Source organism: Natator depressus, chromosome 24, assembly GCF_965152275.1.
Source record: "Natator depressus isolate rNatDep1 chromosome 24, rNatDep2.hap1, whole genome shotgun sequence".
NCBI lineage: Eukaryota > Metazoa > Chordata > Testudines > Cheloniidae > Natator > Natator depressus.
Window position 1 is genome coordinate 10,368,621 of NC_134257.1, and position 23,009 is coordinate 10,391,629.

General features: G+C 56.7%; 1 protein-coding gene across 1 annotated transcript in view; it reads left to right on the plus strand.

The window, feature by feature from the left end:
• The first annotated feature begins 6,573 nt into the window (after positions 1 to 6,573).
• The window catches only part of CASQ1 (calsequestrin 1), a 32,741-nt gene continuing 16,305 nt past the window's right edge, over positions 6,574 to 23,009 (plus strand). Inside the window, exons 1-4 of the mRNA XM_074938244.1 lie at positions 6,574 to 6,867; positions 16,453 to 16,537; positions 20,339 to 20,439; positions 21,292 to 21,403. Of these exons, the coding sequence (XP_074794345.1) occupies positions 6,628 to 6,867; positions 16,453 to 16,537; positions 20,339 to 20,439; positions 21,292 to 21,403 (538 nt within the window). The 5' untranslated portion in view covers positions 6,574 to 6,627. The remainder of the gene's footprint in view (positions 6,868 to 16,452; positions 16,538 to 20,338; positions 20,440 to 21,291; positions 21,404 to 23,009) is intronic.

The window sequence follows — 23,009 nt, forward strand, 5'->3', positions numbered from 1 at the left end:
TGCGTCACCAGCCTGGCTGTCACAGCAGGGCCCACCGCCCATCACACGCACCGCGTAGCCTCTGCCAGGGGATGGCAACTGGGGCGGGAGTAGGCGGAATAGCTCAGTGCCGCCCTGCGCCTCCAGCCAGAGGGCAGAGCTAACACCTGTGGGGCCCAGGGAGATGCAGATCAGCCCTGCTTCGGAACCCAGCCACCAGCCCCTCTCTCCTCCCCAGGGAAGTGGGGGCAGGGATGAGACAGCTTCAGCCAGGTTTCCTCTGGGGGAAGCTTCTGGACCCCTCTCCAAAGGCTATCCTTCTCCCCCCCCCCACAAGAAACAATGACTCTAATAATCATCAGAGGTCACAGCGGCTTCCATCCCTCTGCCCTTGGCAAATGGAACATTAGCATGGCTTAGCCCAGCACTGAAATGCAGCCACTTCTGGGGTGGAGCACAGCAGCTGTTTAACAGCCATGCTGCACAATGGTTTGGAAGACTACAGACGGGTCTTGGAGGGGGAGTTTGGCCAGGACATTAGCGTGAACAGTCCTCACTCTTGGGAAAAGAACCATGGGATCGTCACTGAACCCCAGGAGGCTGGCTCTCACATTCCTAGCTTGTGTGGAAGTTGGTAGCACAGCCCCCACCCCCGCAAGGGCTCTGAGTCTGTGCTCAGGTGGAAAAGCATCACCCTGGGACAGCCTGCAGCATCCCAACTGTCAACTGGCTGGGATGATTTAACTGGGAATTGGTCCTGCTTCGAGCAGGGGGTTGGACTAGATGACCTTCTGGGGTCCCTTCCAACCCTGATATTCTATGATTCTATGATTCTATGATTCTATTGTCCTTGGACCTGGCCCATGCAGCCCATAACCCCACCTGGGCCTGCATAGCTCAGTGCCCAGCACCTGGTGCCAGGGCAGCGGAACCTGATCCAAGGCAGGACTGTGCCCCAGCTGGGCCTCTCAGGTCAGGATCTCAAAGCACATGGCAGACGTTCTCCTGCCTCCCCCGCCAGAGTGACCCCATGGCCCTGACACCAGAAGAATCGGGCTTCCACCTCCAAGCTGGTCCTGCCTCCTTTTGTGGGAGGAGGCACCATGCCCGTGCAGGGGCACAGGGCTGCCCGCACCCACCCAGCTGGGGAACAAAGCCCTGTAACGCTGAGGGAACAAGCGGGGTCTCTGCCGGCCCCATGCCGGAGCGCACCCATGAGATCTCTGCACTGCAAGTCCCTGCAGTCCCTCTCGGAATGCCTGGTCACCAATCCCCATCTAATCTGCGGGGCGATCCGGTTACTCCCTCCCTCTGGCATGTGCTGACCTCCTCATAATCAGAGTAGATTTCCACCGACTCCCCGGCGCTTTTCCAAGGGGCAGGAGAGTCCAAGAAACCTTCCCAGGCCCCTGGCCAGCAACAAGCAGCCCAGCCTGGATAAGGCTTCAGCACTGTCGTGGGGAGGGAGGGGAGTGGAGGCCAGTGGTTAGAACAAGGCAGCTGAGAGTCAGGATTCCTGCATCCTATCTGCAGCTTTGGTCCTTTCCTAGGGCCAGATCCTTGACTGGTGTAAATCGGTGTCACCCTGCTGACTTCAGTAAAGCCGCCCTGGCTGACGCCAGCTTAATGTCTGTTGATAGTGTCCTCTGTGGTCTGGAGACATCCTGCTTCCCAGGAAGTGCAAACCACAGCAGGATTCTTTCTCCCCTATGATCCCCATGGGGCAGGCCTTCTCCCAGGAGGGCCAGAGCCCCTACGAGTCCTGCTGAAGTCAGTGGAGTCCTGGGCCATGAGCCCTTCCTGGGATCAGATGGGACCAGAGAGTTCAGAGAAGCATCCAAACCTCTGGGTGCTCCCACCCACCAGAGCTTCTGAGATTGCCCATGTCTCTCGGCTGGGCCAGCAGCTCAGAGGGGATGGGGATGGGTGCTCTAGGATGCCCTGGGATGGACAGGTGGCCTGGTGGTCTCATGAAATCTGTGGATACCTGGGTGCAGTCTGCTACTAGCGCGTCAGCCCTGCCCTGGAGGGACCCCTGGGGCGGGAGCTCAGTGTCCGTGGCACACTCGGTCTCTGGCCTCTCTATCCACAATTACACTTTGGAAAACACAGACCCACCCGGAGGCCTGAGATCTGCCCAACTCATGACACTCCAGCTCCCAAGCAGCCATCAAGCGGAAACCGTGGTTGGTCCCCACCCTGGAGCTGTATCCAGGCAGTGCCAGGCTTCATCTCCCATTACTCATCCCGTGAGCAATACTGTGCCAGCTGCCCCCTGCCCTGCCCCCCAGCGATGGCCTGGTTTGAGTTACGTGAACCACTTTGCCTTTGACCCTGATTCCTTTTTTTTGGTCAGCAATCCCAGCTGTTACACGATACGGATGGGGACGTATGTGTCAAAATCGTCTAACCCCCCATCCCGACACACACACCTCGCTCCTTCCCCTCCCACCCCAGCCCCATTCTTGCTGGCTCTGCAAGGACACAGCTCCGTGGCTGGCCTCAGAGCGAGGACAGGGGGTGTTTGAAGTGCCCCAGGCTCATCAGTCAATTTTACAGAGAAGTGGCCCGAGCTTTTCCACTCAGAACTAGCCCCTGCCCCAGAGGCACATGCAGGCAGCCTGGAGTGGCTGCTGCTGGCTGTCCCCGGGTCACCTTGTCAAACTTGGGGCATCAGATTGGAACAGTAGATGCTCAGAACCCTGGTGCCAGGTGGGCTGCGCTGGACGCTTAACCATTTTAAAGATGGTGGGTCACTTTCCGATCTTGTTTAACCGGGGTCAGTTTGGAGACACCCACTGACTGCAATGGGGTCAGGGCCGGATTCTGATCTCAGTTACACCAGGGACAATCTGGTATCACCTCAGAGCTGACCAGAGCTGGGCCTGGTGAATTAGTCAGCTTCCCACCCCCTGCTTTCCTTGGTGGGCAGTGCCTCAACCGTTGTTCTGCCTTCCTCCCCTGCAAGACACCAACCCCCTTAGGTTTCTTTGCCACCATCCTATGGGCCAACCCCCATCTTCTTCTGAGGTTGGGGGTGGGGGGGTTGCTGTTGACTTTAGTGGAAACAGGACTTGCCCACAAGCCCCACCCCCACTCCTCTTGCTCCCTCTGCTATAACTCCGCTTTGGCCACACTCTCCAAGCTTCAGATTCTTTGCACACGGGTCTCTAGGCCCCATTGCAGACTAGGGGCTGGCTCCAATGTTCAGATCCAATTCTGAACATCCCCAGAGGGTGAAACCCTCTCCTTGGGGCTGAGCGTGCTGAAGCATCTCTTTAAGTGGCATGAAAAATGCATATTGTACCGTACACATCCAAAATGGGAAATGAATGCCTAGGAAGGAGTACTGCAGAAAGGGATCTGGGGGTCATAGTGGATCAAAAGCTAAATATGAGTCAACACTGTAACACTTGCAAAAAAAGCAAACGTCATTCTGGGCTGTATTAGCAGGAGTGTTGTAAGCAAGACACAAGAAGTAATTCTTCCGCTCTACTCCGCACTGATTAGGCCTCAACTGGAGTATTGTGTCCCGTTCTGGGCGCCACGTTTCAGGAAAGATGTGGACAAACTGGAGAAAGTCCAGAGAAGAGCAACAAAATGATGAAAGGTCTAGAAAACATGACCCATGAGGGACGATTGAAAAAATTGGTCTTGTTTAGTCTGGAGAAGAGAAGACTGAGAGGGGACATGATAACAGTTTTCAAGTACATAAAAGGTTGTTACAAGGAAGAGGGAGAAAAATTGTTCTTCTTATCCTCTGAGGTTAGGATAAGAGGCAATGGGCTTAAATTGCAGCAAGGGCGGTTTAGGTTGAACTTTAGGAAAAACTTCCTAACTGTCAGGGTGGTTAAGCACTGGAATAAACTGACTGTGGATGTTGTGGAATCTCCATTATAGGAGATTTTAAGAGCAGGTTAGACAAACACCTGGCAGGGATGGTCTAGATAATACTTAGTCCTGCCATGAGTGCAGGGCACTGGACTGGATGACCTCTCGAGGTCCCTTCCAATTCTATGATTCTATGAACCGGGGTGCGTTCCTAATTAGGGTTATTTCTCTGGCACAGACCATCTCCAGGCAGTGGGTACAGAACCAATGTCGCCCTCAAATCCCCCAGCGATTCCTACCACTAAATGGGAGGGCCTGTGTGTTGTGGTGGTGGGTTGAGAGACCTAGTTGCGGCTGCTGTACATATTCCATTCAAAGCTAAAAGAGCATCCAGGTGCCAAAGTCAAGCACTCCAAAGTTAGAGAATTCATGAAGGTGGCCCATGCGACCCGAATTCAGCCCCCTTGTGCAAATGCATTATGAGACAGTCATTCATTACAGGATCACCTGCTATTTTGGCCACAGGACCCCTGCCTAGTTCAGTGTGCTGCATGGACGGTGCTCACTGAATGGGTAGCTGTTCAATCGTTCTTTTTATCTTCCCCCTGCCATGTGGCTCGAGATATTCTTTCCTGCACACCATCCCAACCCTGCTCTGAATCCAGACTCATTCAGACACAGTTTGCACATGCTCAGTAGAGCTTGGTTAGAGTTTGGCAGCTGAAATTGCTGAAAATTCCAGCCTCACTGAGCATGCTCCAGCCCCTATCAGCTCCAAGCTGTGCACGTGCTATCCCCACAAAGGACTTTCCCTGCCATTGCTCCTCGCAGGTGTTAGGGGAAGCAGGTTGAATGGAGAGCATGGAGCCTGTCTCTCCTGTGCTCTCAATGCCTCCCTGCTGGCCCAAACAGTGTGGAGGGGAGGGAGGGACAGTGTAACTGGAATGATTGAGAGGGGTGAAGATCAGGAGGGGGAAGGGAGAAGAGATGCAAAGTGGGGAGAGGGGCTGGCGTGTAACCACTAGAGCACGCTCCCCTGGAAACACCTTTGGGTTCATTTTAAACTGTCACAGTGTCACAGGACTGTGCAGCAGAGGCCTATTCTAAATTCCCTGACCTCTTCTGTCCTGGTTCAGTTCCCCTGTCCATCACCATGGTATCTGGCCACCTATACTGTAAGCATCCAAGCTCGCTGAGGGACCAGGATTGCTGGGATCTTTCCAAGTAAAGCAACTTTTTTCCCCAGCAAAATGGCTTTCAAAACAGCTTCGAAAATGGATCCCCAAATGTATATGGTGTTTGTATACAGAGGTCCCCCCTGGCAACCAGTCCTCCTGTCCTGCTTCCTCTAGCGCTTCTTGCTGGGAGAGGCTGGGGCTGGAGTAGCCAGGAGCTTCCCCCCACAGCCAGTGCTCCTGCCCCGCTCCCCACAGTGCCCCCTGCTGGGAGAGGCTGGGGCTGGAGTAGCTGGGAGCTCCCCCTATAGCCAGGGCTTCACCCCACTTCCCGCTGTGCCCCCTGCTGGAAGAGGCTGGCCGAATAGTGACCTGACCTCCCTTTCATACAGATCCTAGCTAGAGCTGGCTGCCATTCAGTGGGGTCTGAACTCTCCTGTGGTCTATCCCACATGGATGCTGCCCATGCAGTCAATCCGCAGGCTGGCGGGCTCGTTTGAAAGCCTCATGCTCTTGAATGGGCAGAATCCCTTTCCAGCGCCCATGGCCTGGGAATCTGGCAGTGACGGCTCAGTGTCTCCGTTACCACCGCCTGGATGTCGCACGCAGCAAGGATGAGGGGCCCCTGTGGGCGCTGGAGACAATGAACGGAAATGATCAGAGCCTGATCCCCACCCACATCCACCCCACCCTCTGCCACCTCTCCCCCATGTCACTCAAGAGCCCCCGAGATTCTCCAGACTGGGCCATGCAGCATTTCCCCCCTCCTTGGCCCCCCCCCCCCCCGCCCACCACTCTCTCTAATTACCCACCATCCGCACAAGCCCCATCTTCATTTACCTCCGACTCATCTCATCTTATTTTTAGCCACCCCTTCTTCCCTCACCCCCCTCCCCCCCCCGCCAGCCTCCCTGTCTTGTCTCCTTTTTCCTTTCTTAATATGGTGATCAAGATGCCATCAAGTTGGACTGGAGGAGGAAAGGGGGCTGGGAGAAGAGAGGGGGAGAGAGAGACAGAGAGGGGAGAGAAGGATCAAAAGGAGAAACTCTATCCACCCCACCCCCATTTTTTTTTCTGCGTTAACATGGGTCTTGGTGGGGGGTTGGCGGGGGGGTAGGGGTAGCCAGCTGGCGGGATGGAGGCATGAAACCGTTGCCTGTATATAAGGCTGTACGTCTGCCATATACATATATAGTCAGGGAGTGAAGGGGTGGGCTGCTGCAGGTGGGGCCAGGTTGCGTGGGATACGACAGCCCTCCCCCCCCGGGCCCTCCCCCTCCACAAGCCTTTTTTATGCCCTCCCTGTCTCTTTTCTTCTTTGCTTTTGAGACTCCTTGCCCCTCGGCTCAGCTGTCACCACCCCAGTGCTGCCCCCTCGGACGCCACCAGCCTGTGCCAGCTGAGAGCCACGGCAGCCTCCCACCCTGGTTCCCCGCCCACCTCCCGCCATAAAGAGAGCCGGACAGCAGGCCAGAGGAGCAAGGGGACAAGACAGGAGGGACAGGAAAGAGAGAGGGGAGCTTCAGGGCCACTTTTTTTTTTCCTGCGCGGGGGGAGGGGGCAGGAAAGACGACCATTTCCCCCACTGGGAACTGCCACCCGGAGCATCTTTAATTCTCCGCCGGACCTGCCCCGCATCGGGATGAAGTGGTTCGGGCTGCTGCTGGTGCTGCTGCTGGCTGCGGTGAGCCATGGGGCCCAGGGCCAGGAAGGGCTGGATTTCCCCGAGTACGATGGCGTCGACCGCGTTGTCGATGTCAATGCCAAGAACTACAAGTCAGTGCTGAAGAAGTTCAGCGTGCTGGCTCTGCTCTACCATGAGCCGGTGGGCGACGACAAGGCCTCGCAGAAGCAGTTCGAGCTGGAGGAGCTGATTTTAGAGGTAATGTTGGGGGATTAGAGGGGCGGGGAGAGAGGAGGGGTGGGGAGAAAGAATGAAAGAATGAAAGGTTGAAGCTTTGCACGCTGGAGCCCTTTGAAATGGACCCAGCACCTTTGATCCATAACTGGATCAAGCTCTGGATTATACATGCATGAGCCAATCCTGCCCTGGCTGCATATATAGGATCTGATGGGCTTTTTCTATATGTAGACCACTCTGCCTGCCTCTGAAACACAGCTGCCTCTGGGGTGGAAGGTGGCAACTGGAAGCAGGGCAGGGGGGTGAAGCTGCTGGAGCCTGGGGTGGAATTTAGGGAGGCCAATGAAAGTAATTGTTCCCCTGGCTGGAATGTGGCCCCGGGCTCTTGTGTCTTGTCTGCACTTGGGAGAAAGAGCCATGGGATTGTTAATGGCCAGCTGGCGTTAGGTTCAAATACTGGGGGTGAGAGAGTTTCATACGCGTTCCAAGGCACAGGGAAAGTGACACCTACCAGTTAACAAAGCTACCAAAGAGGGTAATTATAAGTGAGCTTCTCTGTCTAGAACCCTTGAAATACATGTCATGATGTGAAGTTTCCACCCCAGAACTGCCTCTGTCTATACTATAAAGGGGCACCCCCCACACACACACACACACAAACAACTGCACCTGTAGCTGGCCCAGGGCCCCGGCTCAGCTGGCAGACCCGGCCTATGGCGCGTGTCCTCAGTTAGCAGACTGTATGTCTGTATTTGTGCCTGGCTTTTCTTCAAGCACAAGTCTTGTGCTCTCTGGGGGCACTGAGATTCACTTTAACCCCGTGACATTTATTTCCCTTTTAACTTGATTGATGCTGACAGGGCAAGCGATTTGGAAAGAAATGTGAAAGGATGTAAGACCCCGGATTCTGAAACATCTGGAGAGAGTAGAAATGTCTGGTGCAGTCAAGTTATGCGTCACCCTTACACAGTATTTGAAAGCAAGGCCTGAAATGCTACAGTGTTACTGCAATGTGACTGCAGGGGTACGACTGTTTTATGACAATATTATCGCAGTGTCGCTATAACAGTGCAGTGTCTGCATTAGACAAGAAAGGAACAGTACTGCAGTGTCATTAGAATGTTGCGACACTGTTATTACAGTGTTATTACAGTGTTATTACAGGGCTTAGCAAGTATTACTACAATGTTACTCCAGTGTTCTTTGTTACCATATTATTGCAGAGTTACTACAATGTCATTGTAATGTCACTACAGTGTAACTAGTTTTATTACAGTATTATTGAAGTGTTGCTATGGCGTCACTATTGTATTATTACAGTGTTAGTCATGTCACTGTAATATCACTGCAAGGCTATTACAGTGTTTTGGGGACCTTTACTGTAGTATTTTTATAGGGGCGAATAGGGACATGAGGAGCCCAGGGCATGTGCATGTGGAAGGACAGCAGTCTCTGTACATTATGTACTGAACTAGGAGGGGGCGTTCTCCTAGGGAGGGTTGGGTTTCACCGGCTGGCGCTCAGCCGTGGGTGCCTCTCTGGGTCTATGAACCATTCCCAGAAGAAGGCTCTACATGTGCAGCTTCCAAACTTGGGATGGGTGCAGGAATGAGGCGCAGCCTGGCCCACCCCTCGCCCCCCCCCTCGCGCACACGCGCACACACACACACACACACATCTGCCCTGGAAGGCTTGCCTCCTGGAATAGTGTCCCGCTGGATCCTGAGTCTGCAGCGAGAGCGCTGGGAGGATGTGTGACTGCTGTCGCCTCAGGCCAGCAGCCCGCCCTGAAACAGAATCAACGGCAAGAGTTGGTTCACGAGATGGTGCACAGTTCGGTGCAATGTTTTTGTGTTTTCCTCTCATGCATCCTGCATCTGCCGTGTTGTAGATGGGTCTAAATGAGCCATGCGTCTGAGCCACTAAGACAGGAGTCAGCTTATGGATTGCTAGGCTGTTGGGGTGTATGGCATGAGACACAATATCGGACAAGATGGACCATTGGCGTCTTCCAACAGGCCAAGAGCCAGGATGCTTTACTAAATAGACCACTGATGCATTTCAGTATGGCAGGAGTGGGGCTACAAGGCTAAGAGGGGCCACTGTTCTCCGCAGACGTGGCCAGTGCAATGTGCTTGTGAATGGTCTGTTCCACCACGGTCTGTTGGTGTTACAGATAGATAGACAGAGGGGGTGTATGGGGATAGATAGATGTGTTCAGGGGAGAGTCATGTACAAAGTGGATTTTGTAGCCCAGGGCCTTCTCCGTGAGGAAGGGGTGATCAGAAGAGCTTGAGGTTTCTGCATCCAGCCTTGCACCCAACCAGAGGAAACTGCCTTCAGCTGGGGCCCAGAAGGGCAGGTGATGGGCGACCTGGTGAGGGAGGAGACAAAAGGTGGTGCTGGCCCCCTCCAGCGTCTGTTCTTGCTTGCTGTGCTGAGGGGAGCTTCTTCCGCTGCCTTCCTGCGATGTGTGTCTGCGAGGAGAACACACTGGGGCCGCTGGACACACACAGAGACTCTCAGGTCTCTCAGGCTTCCCAGCCTGTGCTGCCTACATCGCTGCGAAGTCCGGGACTGGATTAAGCAGCCAGGGGAAGTGGTTGACGACCACACTACAGAGCCTAGCTCAGTGTGGCCCCAGCTGGCTGAGCTGAGTTGGGACACGGCTCCGTGGGGGTCGAGTCTGAGCAATGTTTATCGCCCTCTGGTCTGGTAGAGGGTTTGAAGGCAGACCCCTCTCCCCAGACCTCAGTTCTGAGCAAGCCCATCCGCTGGGCTGGGCCAGATCCTGAGTCCATCACTGCAGCGCGGGTCCATCTCTGGTCCACAGAAGGACAGGACAGCTTGAGGGACTCATTATGGGGCCTGGAGCCTTTCACCTCTAGGTCACTCAGCCCAGGGTGGCACTAACTGAATGGAGCTTCTTGGTGGCCTTTTGGCTGGTGTGAAATGGGACTCTTTTCAGATGCCCACAGCACAAAATCCCTCCCACAGTGGCCCCGGCCCAGCAGAGAGGTGGGGTGCACTAGTGAACAGGGCACAAGGCTGGGAGCTGCAAAACCTGGGCGCTATTCCTGTGTGATGTCACACCCCCCCCCCTTTTCACTCCCTCCCTTTGTCAGTCTGTGAGCTCTGTGGGGCAGGGACTGTCTCTCTGTCCATGGGCACCGACCCGCACACTGACCTTCGCTGGCAGCTCTAGATGCTACCATAATGGCCCATATATTGGACTCCTCCAAGTCAGGGGCAGGGTCCTGTGGCAGAGCCATAGGGGCAAAGCTGCCCATACGGCCCTTGACGTGTGGGGAGACACAGGCCTCGGCACCCCACAGCCACCAATCTAACACCTTCCATGAGCACCCTCTTCTGCCTAGTCTTGCATCAACTGTGCAATGTATTTATATCTCTGAACTTACCACAGGTCTAATTATATCCTGCTCTTTAACTGCACGAGTCCCCAGGAGGAGTAGGTTGCAGCATGTTTGGTGAGGCAAGTGGTTTCCTATGAAGCCCTGTGGCCGGAGGGTAATTAGCTCAGTGGTTGTTTGCTCTGAGAGGGAGGGGTGTTGTACGGTTTGGAGGCTGTTGCAGGTTTTGGAGGCGTGTTATGGAGGTATTGTGTTAGGTGGAGAGGCTCTGCGGAAGAATCAGCTCTTGCCATGGGCTTAGCAAGGGTCCCTTGGGTCTTGCAGGACCAGGCCAACAAGACACTTGCCCGTGGGAGCAGCTTTCAGCCAGGAATGGGAGATCATGATGGAGTTAGTGCCTGGGACCTGCTGCAGAGATGTCACATTGCCCAGGGCCACCACAGGGAGGAGGGACCACTCCAGGGGCAGGCAATAGCAATGGCTGCTGGATGGGGAGCCCAAGAATGGCAGAGAGGGGAGCTGAGTCCTGGCCGTCCATCTCCAGGGTGCACTTCTGTCCTGCACAGCTCTCACTGGAGCCACTTTGGCTACGTGCCCTCCCCCTGGAGGGATCCACCTGGAGGGATCCAGCTGACCCCTTGGTGCTCAGCTTTCCTGGCTGTCTCTGAATGATCCTAGCTATGAGTGGGACCAGAGAATGCTTGGAAGATCCAGCTGAGATGAGGACCTGATGCTGCTTATGTGCCGTCCAAATCTCTCCAGCTGCAAACCTCTAACCAGTGCAGGGTCTCTCACAGGACCTTCAGTGCCTCCTGCTTCTGGCCCGCACTAAGGACTGACTAGGCCACAGAGACCCAACTCCCCTGCCATCCCTCCAGGGCAGGGCTGAGGCAGAAGGTATGGCTCAGAGCTTAGCTATCAGACCTTTCCCTCTAACTACGCCCCAGCCATGGGGCCTTGCTCCTGCTTCTGGGTCAAAGTTCTGAGGCAGCGGCACAGTGCAAAGGACATCAGCCCTACCCCCCTTCACTGCCCCCAGGGCCTGCCGCCCAGGGCTGTTCTCCTTCACCTGTCACCGAGACTCGAATTCATGGGGCATAATTAATGTTTGCGAAGGGCTGCATGGCTGCTTGGATTGGGGCACTGGAGACAGGCAGGGTGGATTTTCCAGGAACACTCAGTATTCTCCTAATGCTGCTTCCATTGACGTAAGCAGGGAGATTTACCAATGGGACATTAAGGGAGAAGGGTCGGGCCGACGCTATGGACGTCACTGGGAGCAGGGTGAGGCCGACACTGAGGGCTTCTGAAAATCCCCCCCATAAATGATGCTGTACAGATGGGCCTGGCTCTCCTAGTTCAGCTCCAGAGCCCCTTTGTGTCTGGACGAGTTACTGGTTCGATCCTCGATTTTGGTCCAGCCCGTTCTATTGTTACAGACAAACCGTAGAATCAGGATTCCAATCCGGGCTCAGATTCCAGCTCCTCCCTCCCCGCACCATGTTTGGACCACTCGGTCTCAGGCAGCTGATGGCAGCATCCCACTGGTGCTGTGCCTTGAAAATCCTGCCTCACCTCCAGCAGTACGGGCCCGATTCAGTGACAGCAAAGGGAAGGCCCTTTGGTTCAACAGGCTTTGGGCCAGGCCTCAAATTAGCAGGCTGAGCAGAAAAACTTCTAAGAAAATGACTGAGCCATTCTTGACATGCAGCTGTAGCCTTCCCCTCTCGGACACCCAGAAGCAGGGAGTACCAAAGATTATCTCCACGCTGTGTCAAGTTCTGCAGGCTGCCCTCCACCAGCCTTTTCATTTCCTGACGCGTCCTGCTCGGTCTCCTACCATGGGGCATTTCAAACGGGTCGTTCGTCACTATGCTCTGTATGACAGCACGCTCGCTTTATTGGCTAGAAGTAGCGTAGGCACCAGAGCTGTGGAAATTATTGTGTCAGCAGACTGGAAACTTTGTCATATTTCGCCGGGTTTCCTCGCTGCGGCTGTTTTGTCTTCAAAAGCATGTGGGGGGGTTCTGAACAGGATCAAATGGGTTTTTTTTGTCAAAATATGAGAAACTGTCATTTCCAAATTTCAGTGGGTAGTTTTTTGGCACAGGAATAGCACCAGTTTTGACTGAAATGTTTGTATCTGTGAGCGTTGGTGTGTGTCTTGTGTCTATGTAAGTATGAGTGGACTCAAGTGTCAATGGACATGTGTGTCTATGTGCGTTGTGTGTCTATGTGTTTGTGTTGTGTGTGGTGGGGTGAATGTATAGTGTGTTTGTGTGGATGACCATGTGTTGTGTGTCTGTGTGGGTGAGCGTGTGTTGTGTGTCTGTGTGTATTTGTGTGGGTGAACGTGTGTTCTGTATCTATGTGCATGTTGTGTGTCTGTGTGTCGGTGAGTGCGTTGTTTGTGTGGGTGAGCATGTGTTGTAGTTCTCTGTGTGTGTTCTGCATCTGTGGGCATAAGTGTAATGTGTGTCTGTGTGAGCGGGTGTTGTGTGTCTCTGTGTGTGTCTGTGTATTGTGTGTTTGTGTGGGTGAGCATGTGTTGTATGTCCATGTGTGTGTTGTGTGTCAGTGAGCGTGTTGTGTGTTTGTGTGGGTGAGTATGTATTGTATGTCTATGTGTGTGTTGTGTGTTTGTGTGGGTGAGCATGTGCTGTGTCCCTATGTGCATGTTGTGTGTCTGTAAGGGGGGGGTGAGCATGAATCAGTGAGCGTATTGTGTGTTTGTGTGGGTCAGCATGTCTTGTGTTTCTATGTGCAGGTGGCGGGTGTGTTAGGGGGCGCTCTCCCCTCTGGGTCTGTCCTAGCCCCAGTTCCCTAGCGCAGTGCTAGGGGGCGCTCTCCCCCTCTGGCTCCATCCTGGCCCCAGTTTCCTGGCACAGTGCTACGGGTATTGTGCTGCACGGAGAAGAGTGGGTGACTCAGCAGGGAGCACTTAGACTCAGTCGTGACCAATGTGCCCATGCCACACTAGTGGGCGCTGCGCTGCAGGGAGATCCCAGCTTTGGGATGAGACAGAACCACAGTGCTCAGTACAGAGCCCGTGGCACTGATCCCTGGAGTCAGAGTGTTAGCCCTAGTGTCCTGGCCAAAGAAACACAGTCCACCTCTGTAAAATTACCCTCCAGTTTCGGCAGGATAGGCATTTTTCTTCCCTTCCCATCCCTGACAGCTGGGTAAGTCTGTGACGTGCTGCTGTTAAACAGCAGTTCTGTCGCTCCCCCCGCCACACCGGTGGCTGTATTTCAGTGCGGGTGAAATGACACAGTTCTAGAGCCCTTTAGAAAAAAGCAAAGGAGGACTTGTGTCACCTTCGAGACAAACAAATTTATTTGAGCATGAGCTTTCGTGAGCTACCGCTCACTTCATCGGAGGTTTGTTTCGACATCAAAGTAGGCTAACAAGTCTCTGCATCCCCCAGCTATCCCCCCATCCATGAGCGCGCTAGTGAGTGTAGCTGAAACTGCTGAACATTTGCATGTTGTTGCTTTTTCCGAACACTGTGTGTGGCCCAGATTGTGGAGTCAATTCTGACAGTACAATCAAACCACTAGCAGGAGCGAGGCAGGGTTTAAAAAGAAAAGGAGGACTTGTGGCACCTTAGAGACTAACAAATTTATTTGAGCATAAGCTTTCATGAGCTACAGCTCACTTCATCGAATGCATGCAGTGGAAAATACAGTGGGGAGATTTATATATATACAGGATTTAAAGTGGGTGAAACGTTCAGTGGTGGCTAAGTTGGGCTGTCACCACTAGAGGGCACTGTGATCTCTCTCGCGCACACACACCGACGAGCAGGCTAATAGCCTGCCCCACACATTTGCACTGCTGGACCCCTTGGCTCCCTTCTTCTTTTGGCCTCTGAGTTCATAAGCAGAAGATGCAGTTGTTGCTCCCTATTCTAGTTGTCCTCTAGCCGCCTTGTTCCCCCTTGCCCAGCATAGCCCCTTCACTTGGAGTTCTGGTTCCCAGCAAAGATTGGGGGCCGCACTAGTTTCTGGGTTAAAAATGGAACCCTTCTGCCAGGCGTAGTCGGCAGTGCCAAGGGCTGGGTTCACTATCTAGGGGTTCCTGTGTAACAATACAACACACAACTGCCTCAAGCCCCCACCCACTTCACCTCCCACCCTGGGGGGGAACAGGCACCTCAGCTGCTCGCTGAACCATCAGGGGCTCACTCTGCCCCTGCCTTCGCCACTGTAACCTCTGGGATGTCTTGGGGTCCCATCACTTAGCACAGCTCTCAGTGGTTTCAGGTGGTAGCAGGGGAGCCTCACTGCAGGCTGGGCAGTCTCTTTCACCAGAAACAATGGCCCATAGCGGGTCTAATGCTTAGACCTGATTATAAGGGATTTCAGCTGCAGCAATCCACAGCAAAAAGACTCTTCATTGAGTCTTAATCAGCTCGGTCATTACACAGTGGAGAGGAAGAGAGTTAAAGGATGTCTAGAGCCTTCAGACAAAGCCCAACACAACCGCCAAGTAGAAACACCTTACCTCACTGGGCTTACGTACCCCTACGCCCTGCTGAACGAGTGCAGTTTAGTTGAGGGTGAACCCCTCAATCAGGGCAGGCCATGCAGTCTTCTCCCCCAGCTCCTCACGAGTTGTCAGGGAAGAGCTCATTTAGACCCTGCTTACAGTTATTATTAGCAGTATTATGGTCGGACCTTAGGGTCCTTGTCATAGATGAAGAGCCCATGGTGCTAGGCCCTGTACAAACACAGAATCAAATGATGGTCCCTGCACCCATGAATTTACAATCTCAATGCAAGAGTCAAAAGATGGAGACAGGCAGATAGATGGGGGCACAAGGAAACGATGAGACAGTGCTGCTCAGCATAAGGGACAGTGCTCTGAGATCCCAATCAATCACAGGCACCGACTTTCGAAAGTGCCAGGGGGTGCTCGACCCTCAGTTCTGCCCCAGGCCCCGCCCCCCACTCTACCCCTTCCCCCAAGGCCCCACCCTACCTCTTCCGGCCCCCACTCCACCCCCACCCCACCTCTTCCTACCCAGTTCTACCCCCTCCCCCGAGCACGCAGCGTCCTCGCTCCTCCCCCCAGAGCCTCCTGAACACTGCAGAACAGATGATCGCGGCAGGCAAGAGGCGCAGGGAAGAAGGTGGAGGCACTGATCCGCTGGGCCCGCCAGCGGGCGGGAGGTGTTGTAGGGATGGGAAGGGAGCTGATGGCAGGCTGATGGTGGGTGCTCAGCACCCACCATTTTCCCCCTGTGTGTGCTCCAGCCCCAGAGCACCCATAGGGTCTGTGTCTATGCAATCGATGGTCTAGGAATGGGTTCTAGGCTGGAGGTCAGGGCAAGGTTCTAGCTTTGAGTTTGGGGTGATGGCTCTTGGTGCAAAATCTAGATGAAGGTTCATTGGGCTCTAGTTCCAGGTGAAGTTCTGGGGCATCTTCAGTCTGAATTCTAGATGATGGTTCTGGAATTTCTGTGGTACTGGGTCTGGGGCTTTGGCCACAGTTCTGGCGGTCCTGGCTTTGGGTTGGCAGTGGTTCTGGTCTGGGTTTGGGTTGTTAGTGTCGGTTCTGGTGATGCTGAGTTTTAGTTGTTGGTATTGGTTCTGGCAGTTCTGGGTTCAAGTTGTCAGCACTGGTTCAGGTTTTGGTTGCTGGTGCTGGTTGTGGGGGGGGGTGTGAGGGGGGGTGGGGTGGCTCCTGTCACTTGTTCCTGTCTCACCCCCAGCTGGGTAATGACCCCACAGCCAGACTCTGTTTGCAACCTCAGAAATGCCCCCCCCCTTTGCCCCTCCATCCAGACAAGCTTGCTGGGGCTGGTGTCTCTACAGCCAGGGCTCCCTGGTCCTCATTCCTGACCCTAAGCACTGGGCGCCTTCACTGAGTGGGGGATGGACAATCCAGGGCACGGCCTGGCCCCCCCAAGCCCTGGCATAGGGTGGGCATAGAAATATCCACTAGCTGATCTCCAGTGGCAAAGGGCCCAGTTGCAGGCTCCTTGAGGGGAGCTGGGGGCTCCTACAGGCCCCTCCAGGCTCTTGCAAAGGCATCAACTGCCTATTATGCCTTTTCACGCCCCCCTCCCACATCTGACCCCATTCTTACCCAGCCTGGGGGGAAGTGGGTGAGAAAGTCCAGCCCTGATCCCCAAGCCCAGAGTCCCCAGTCTGGCTGCCCCACCCCTGACCTTACCCCTCTCTGAAAGCCTCTCCCTCTCTCTCTTCTCTGTCCCTGCTCTTCTTCCTAGTTAGCAGCCCAAGTCCTGGAGGAGAAGGGAGTGGGGTTTGGCCTGGTGGATTCGGAGAAGGACGCAGTGGTGGCCAAGAAGCTAGGTAAGGACTGAGCGGGGACCCCTGGGGACGGGAGGGGCTCCCCATGCTGCAGCCCCTGCACCAGCCCCAGTCCGTGTTGGCCTCAGTGGGGAGAGAACCCAGGGCCCACGACTCAGCACCTCCTGATGGCCTCCGAGCCCATCCCAACCCTGGCTCATGTCAGGGCAGATCTGGTAGCTCCCTTCCTGCTTCTGATGCCACATGGGGCGCTCACTCCCTGTGCCTGCCCCCACCCCTGCAGCCCCAGGCACGAAGCAGCTGGATACACACCCAGGGAGGCAGAGAAAGGGTCTCTCCCTCCCCCACTGCTCGGCCCTGTCTCCCACTATGGCCTAGGTCCCTGAGCTCCAGGTTTTGAGGAGGCGAAACCCCCTTGAAGTTTTGCCTCTTGCTGGAAACCCAGAGAGCCTAGCTCAGCAGTGAGACGTTTGGCTGCAGATCACCCTGTCTCTGGTTCAGATCAACACATCCCGAGTTGTTGCTTTTTCAGCCACAAGCCACTGGGCAGCTGCAGCAATCCCTGGGGGAGGATCTGCAGTTCGGACCGGATGGGACCAGTCCCTAGTGCCCTTAACATCGTGGGAAGGTCCTGGGGAGCGTGCAGGGCCAGGAGCCTTCATTCAGTCCCACCGAAGGGCTCAAAACTCTCCTCTGTTCAGTTCTGGGAACCTGCTGGCTTCCTCCCTGTTTGATTGGGGGGTGGGGGGACTTTTCCAGGCTAGCCCTGGCCTCTGCTGGCGCCTCTGTGTAGGCTTCAGTGAAGTTCGGAGGATTCCCCAATGTCTGGGTGCACGTCTGAACTGGACCCAAGTCCCCACCAGTTGGGAAAACTCAGGGGGGAGCTGTGGGCTGTGTTCCCCTGACCCAGCAGCTGCTCCCTGGGGTGCAGCGGGCACTTGCCGAAGGGCCAGTGTGATGGGTATTCAGGCCAGGGGAAGCAGGGGGCGCGTCTGGGCAGTGACTGCGCAGGGCCTGACTGTGGCTCCAGGCTCAGCCCGACAGCGCCCCATGGAGGCAGGGTGACCTGCTGGGTCTGCGGGGACGTTTGCGTCCGATGAGACCAGCTGTCCACCAAGGAGGAGCGTGCAGTGCGGGGAGAGGGAGCCCAGAGTCCGGCCTGCGCTGAGGGGGCTCCACGGCCTCTTTGATATGATCCCCCGTTCCCCTGGAGAGCCCCCTCAGGGCACAGGGGACCAGAACCTGCCAGGAGGCAAAGGGGTTGAGGCTGCTTGCGGCTCTGCTCAGCAGCCACCAGAGGGCGCCGGGAGCTCACTGATGGGCGCCGAGCGGGTGACGCTACAGAAGCCCCTGAAGCGCGGCGGGGAGCATCACTGGGGGCTGCTCGGGCCTCTGGCTCCCCCTGCCCCCGCCCTCGAGAGGGGCAAACCCCAGAACCCCCCTGTTCCTCCTGCCCTCACCCCACAGACCCCCTTCTCCCCCAACGCCCCACACACAGACCCCTCCAACCCCACAGACACCCCCTGTTCCTCCTGCCCTCACCCCACAGACCCCCTTCTCCCCCAACGCCCCAAACACAGACCCCTCCAACCCCACAGACACCCCCTGTTCCTCCTGCCCTCACCCCACAGACCCCCTTCTCCCCCAACGCCCCACACACAGACCCCTCCAACCCCACAGACACCCCCTGTTCCTCCTGCCCTCACCCCACAGACCCCCTTCTCCCCTGACCCCGACACACAGACCCCCCAACCCCACAGACACCCCTGTTCCTCCTGCCCTCACCCCACAGACCCCCATCTCCCCTGACCCCCCACACACAGACCCCTCCAACCCCACAGACACCCCCTGTTCCTCCTGCCCTCACCCCACAGACCCCCTTCTCCCCCAACCCCGACTCACAGACCCCCCAACCCCACAGACACCCCTGTTCCTCCTGCCCTCACCCCACAGACCCCCATCTCCCCTGACCCCCCACACACAGACCCCTCCAACCCCACAGACACCCCCTGTTCCTCCTGCCCTCACCCCACAGACCCCCTTCTCCCCCAACCCCAACACACAGACCCCTCCAACCCCACAGACACCCCCTGTTCCTCCTGCCCTCACCCCACAGACCCCTTCTCCCCCGACCCCCCACACACAGACCCCTCCAACCCCACAGACACCCCCTGTTCCTCCTGCCCTCACCCAACAGACCCCCTTCTCCCCCAGCCCCGACACACAGACCCCTCCGACCCCACAGACCCCCTGTTCCTCCTGCCCTCACCCCACAGACCCCTTCTCCCCTGACCCCAACATACAGACCCCTCCAACCCCACAGACACCCCCTGTTCCTCCTGCCCTCACCCCACAGACCCCCTTCTCCCCCAACTCCCCACACACAGACCCCTCCAACCCCACAGACACCCCCGTTCCTCCTGCCCTCACCCACAGACCCCCATCTCCCCTGACCCCGACACACAGACCCCTCCAACCCCACAGACACCCCCTGTTCCTCCTGCCCTCACCCCACAGACCCCTTCTCCCCTGACCCCGACACACAGACCCCCCCAACCCCACAGAACCCCCCTGTTCCTCCTGCCCTCACCCCACAGACCCCCTTCTCCCTGACCCCGACACACAGACCCCACCAACTCCACAGACACCCCCTGTTCCTCCTGCCCTCACCCCACAGACCCCCATCTCCCCTGACCCTGACACATTGACCCCCCAACCCAACAGACACCCCCTGTTCCTCCTGCCCTCACCCACAGACCCCTTCTCCCCTGACCCCGACACACAGACCCCCCCAACCCCACAGACACCCCCTGTTCCTCCTGCCCTCACCCCACAGACCCCCTTCTCCCCTGACCCCCCACACACAGACCCCTCCAACCCCACAGACACCCCCTGTTCCTCCTGCCCTCACCCCACAGACCCCCTTCTCCCCTGACCCCGACACACTGACCCCCCAACCCCACAGAACCCCCCTGATCCTCCTGCCCTCACCCCACAGACCCCCTTCTGCCCTGACCCCGACACCACAGACCTGCCTGCTCTCCCAACCCCATAGAAACCCGCCCACTCCCCTGACCCTGATAAACAGACCCCACTGCTCCCCCGACACTGACACCACAGTCCCCCCAACCCAACTCCACAGACACTCCCCTGTTCCTCCTGCCCTCACCCCACAGACCCCCTTCTCCTCTGACCCCGACACACAGAACCCCTGTCCCCTACCCCACAGACACCCCCCTGTTCCTCCTGCCCTCACCCCACAGACCCCCTTCTCCCCTGATCCTGACACCACAGACCCCCCCCCAACACCTCAGACACCTTCCCATTCGCCTGCCCTGACACCCCAGCTCCCCTGACACTGACACCACCGAGATGCTCTCCTCCTGCCCCAGTGTGAGGCCCTGGGCTGAGGCTCTGCAGCGGGTGTTGGGGACTTTCCTTGTGTCCTCGCTGGGGGTCAGGAAGGGTATTTTCCACCGCAGCTGCCCCAGCCTATCGGGACCTGGCCCTCAGATCAGTGTCACTAACCCCAACCGTTGAGCAATGACTCAGCACCTGCCTGGCTGGAGGGTGCAGCATACGCGCTGCACATACAAGTCCCCGTCACACTATAGGGCCTATGGCACACGGCCGGGCACCTTGAGTCTGTCCTGTAGTGGGGTCAGCGCGCGCACACACACACACACTCACAATTCCCTCTAGCAGGAGGAGCTGAGCACACACACACACACACACACGTTGCAGTGCCCCGGCCTTGGGGTGATTCCCCAGAGGCTCAGGGGGGTGGGGAGCTGTAATGCCCCCGCATCCGTGGCCCCTCTCACGCGCTGTTTCCCCTGGCAGGGTTGACAGAGGAGGACAGCGTGTATGTGTTCAAGGAGGATGAGATGATCGAGTATGATGGGGAATTTTCGGCTGACACCCTGGTGGAGTTTCTCCTGGATGTGAGTGGCGTCCCCCGGTCCCTCGCCCAGCCCCCCTTCACTGACCGGCTCAGAGACACTGATGGGGGGTGGGGAGGAGGGGGCTGGGGGAGACACAGCTCCCTGCCTCTGGTGGTGCTGTCCAGGTGCTTTGCCCTTACCCTGCATATCACAGCCAGCACGCTCAGGGCCCCTCGCCAGCCTGACTAAGCCCTCCCACCCCCAATACACTGACCCCCCCAACCCCACAGACACCCCCTGTTCCTCCTGCCCTCAGCCCACAGACCCCCTTCTCCATTTACAGGGGAGAAACTGAGGCAGGGTCACGTGGCGAGTGAATGGCGGAGCTGGGAATAGATCCCAGGAGTCCTGGCTCCATGTCCCCTGCTCCAGCCACTAGACCCTACTCCCTTCCCAGAGCTGAGAATAGAACCCAGGAGTCCTGATTCCCAGCCCCCTCTCCCCTCAGCCACGCACACTCCAACCACTAGCCACCACTCCCTCCCAGTGCTGTAGCTAGAACCCAGGAGTCCTGACTCCCATGCCTGGGCCTTCCCCACTAGCGCATGCTGTGTCCCCTCGTTTGGCCTGGATGGCAGAAGAATGCAGGCTCTGCGTGACCCACACACCTTGTCCCTTGTTCCCATAGGTGGGACTTGCCAAGCCCCTTGGGTTGCCCCGGTGCACTGAGACTCACAGGCCAGGTGCAAAGATGCATTGAAATGATTCCAAGCGAGGGCTGCGGCTGAGTCCCGGTGCCTTGGACAGCCCAGGGGAGACGCCGCTGCCCACCATCCTGCAGAGCCAGCTCCCTGGGTGTGGGGATGGGGTTTCCCAAGGTTGGGTGCTGAGCTCCTGCTGCCCCCCTTGCAGGTGCTGGAAGACCCGGTGGAGTTCATCGAGGGAGACCGTGAGCTCCAGGCCTTTGATAACATTGAAGACAAGCCCAAGCTCATCGGCTACTTCAAGAACGAGGAATCAGAACGTACGTAGGTGGCGACTGGGGTCCCTGCGCTGGTGGGACCCCACCCGCCCTGGGCCCAGCCCCCCAGCCCAGGCTGCGCTGTTGCTATCGGCTGCAGAGAGCTGTGAGCTTCCTCCAAGCAGTGCCGGGGGAGTCATTAGCAGGCTGTCTAAGGGCTGCTGGGGAAGTGTGAGTGGTTGCATAAAGGCACCCCAATGGCAAACCTCCCTGGCAGAGTGGCAAGAGCCATAGCGGGGCTGGGAGTTTCTGCCAGGGAGGGGATCTGGTCCCTGTGCTCCCAGTATCAGCTACAGGAAAATCTCTCGTCTCTGCCAGGGTCAGGGCTTGCACCCTCTGCAGGCTGCAGCCATTAGGAGGTGACATAACCAAATACAGCCGCTGAGGAGGTGGGGCTGACAATACAGTAGGAGGCACTGTCCTCTCTGACTCAGTGCTATCCTCAGCGCCCCAGTGAGTTGCTAGGGGGCGCTGTGCAGCTGGGAGTGGTGTGGGTGACTCAGTAGGGGGTGCTCTCTCCTCTGATGCTCACTCCAATGCCCCAGTTGGGCTGTACTGATGGAGGTGTTGCGTGATGCCAAATACAAACTGAGGGCCTGACCACTTGCACGTCATTTAAGATCCCCTGGGACTTTTTGTAAGTCTGAGCTGTCATTCCTTGTGTCCAGGCCAAACCCCAGCTCAGGTGATTCCACGGTCCCGCCTCCATCACCCCAATCTCCTGCAGCTTCACTTCCTGCACTGAACTGTTGTGTAGCGTTTTGTGTGGCTGTTAAAGAGCTGCCACATCCCACCCTGGAGGTGGCTGCATTGCAGTGCTGGGTGAGCGATCCCTGTGCAGCGTTGCAGTGTGCTGTTAAACAGCTGCCACATCCCACCCCAGAGGTGGCTGCATTGCAGTGCTGGGTGAACGATCCCTGTGCAGCGTTGCAGTGTGCTGTTAAACAGTTGCCACATCCCACCCCGGAGGTGGCTGCATTGCAGTGCTGGGTGAACGATCCTTGTGCAGCATTGCAGTGTGCCGTTAAACAGATGCCATGCTCCAGCCCTGAAGCAGGAACTCACCCTTCTTTGTAAGCTCCTTGTGAACTTTCTGGAGACAAAATGCTACGGAAAAGTCTCCCCTGTTGGGGCCAGCCCCTGAGCCCTTCCTGGTTCAGCCCCAGTGCCGTGACAGCAGGGCCAATTTCATCCCATCCAACAACCCAGCCAGGAGGTGACCGAGAGCAAATTCTCATTGCTGCCGTTTTGAATTCAGACACGTTATGAGCGAACAGCCCAGCAGCCTCTTGCCAAGCCCTGATTAGGGCCTGCCGTCTCACCAGCATTAAGTGAGCTTAACCCGTCAGATCCCCTCACAGCTCCGCTCACCTGGCGCAGAGTGAGGTGCCCGGCCCCGAGCCATTCCAGGCACAGTTCCCCTCCTGGTAGGATACGCTGTATCCCCGAGGATGAGGGGATCCGCCTGCCCACTCTAGATTAAACCTTGCTTCAGATCCCGCACCCCCACCCTGCCAGCCTCAGCAATTCCACTGCTTTCCACGCCACATGCTCCTCTCTCTCTCCTATGGGATCCCAGCCCAATTCCCCGCATCCCCTCCAGAGGCCC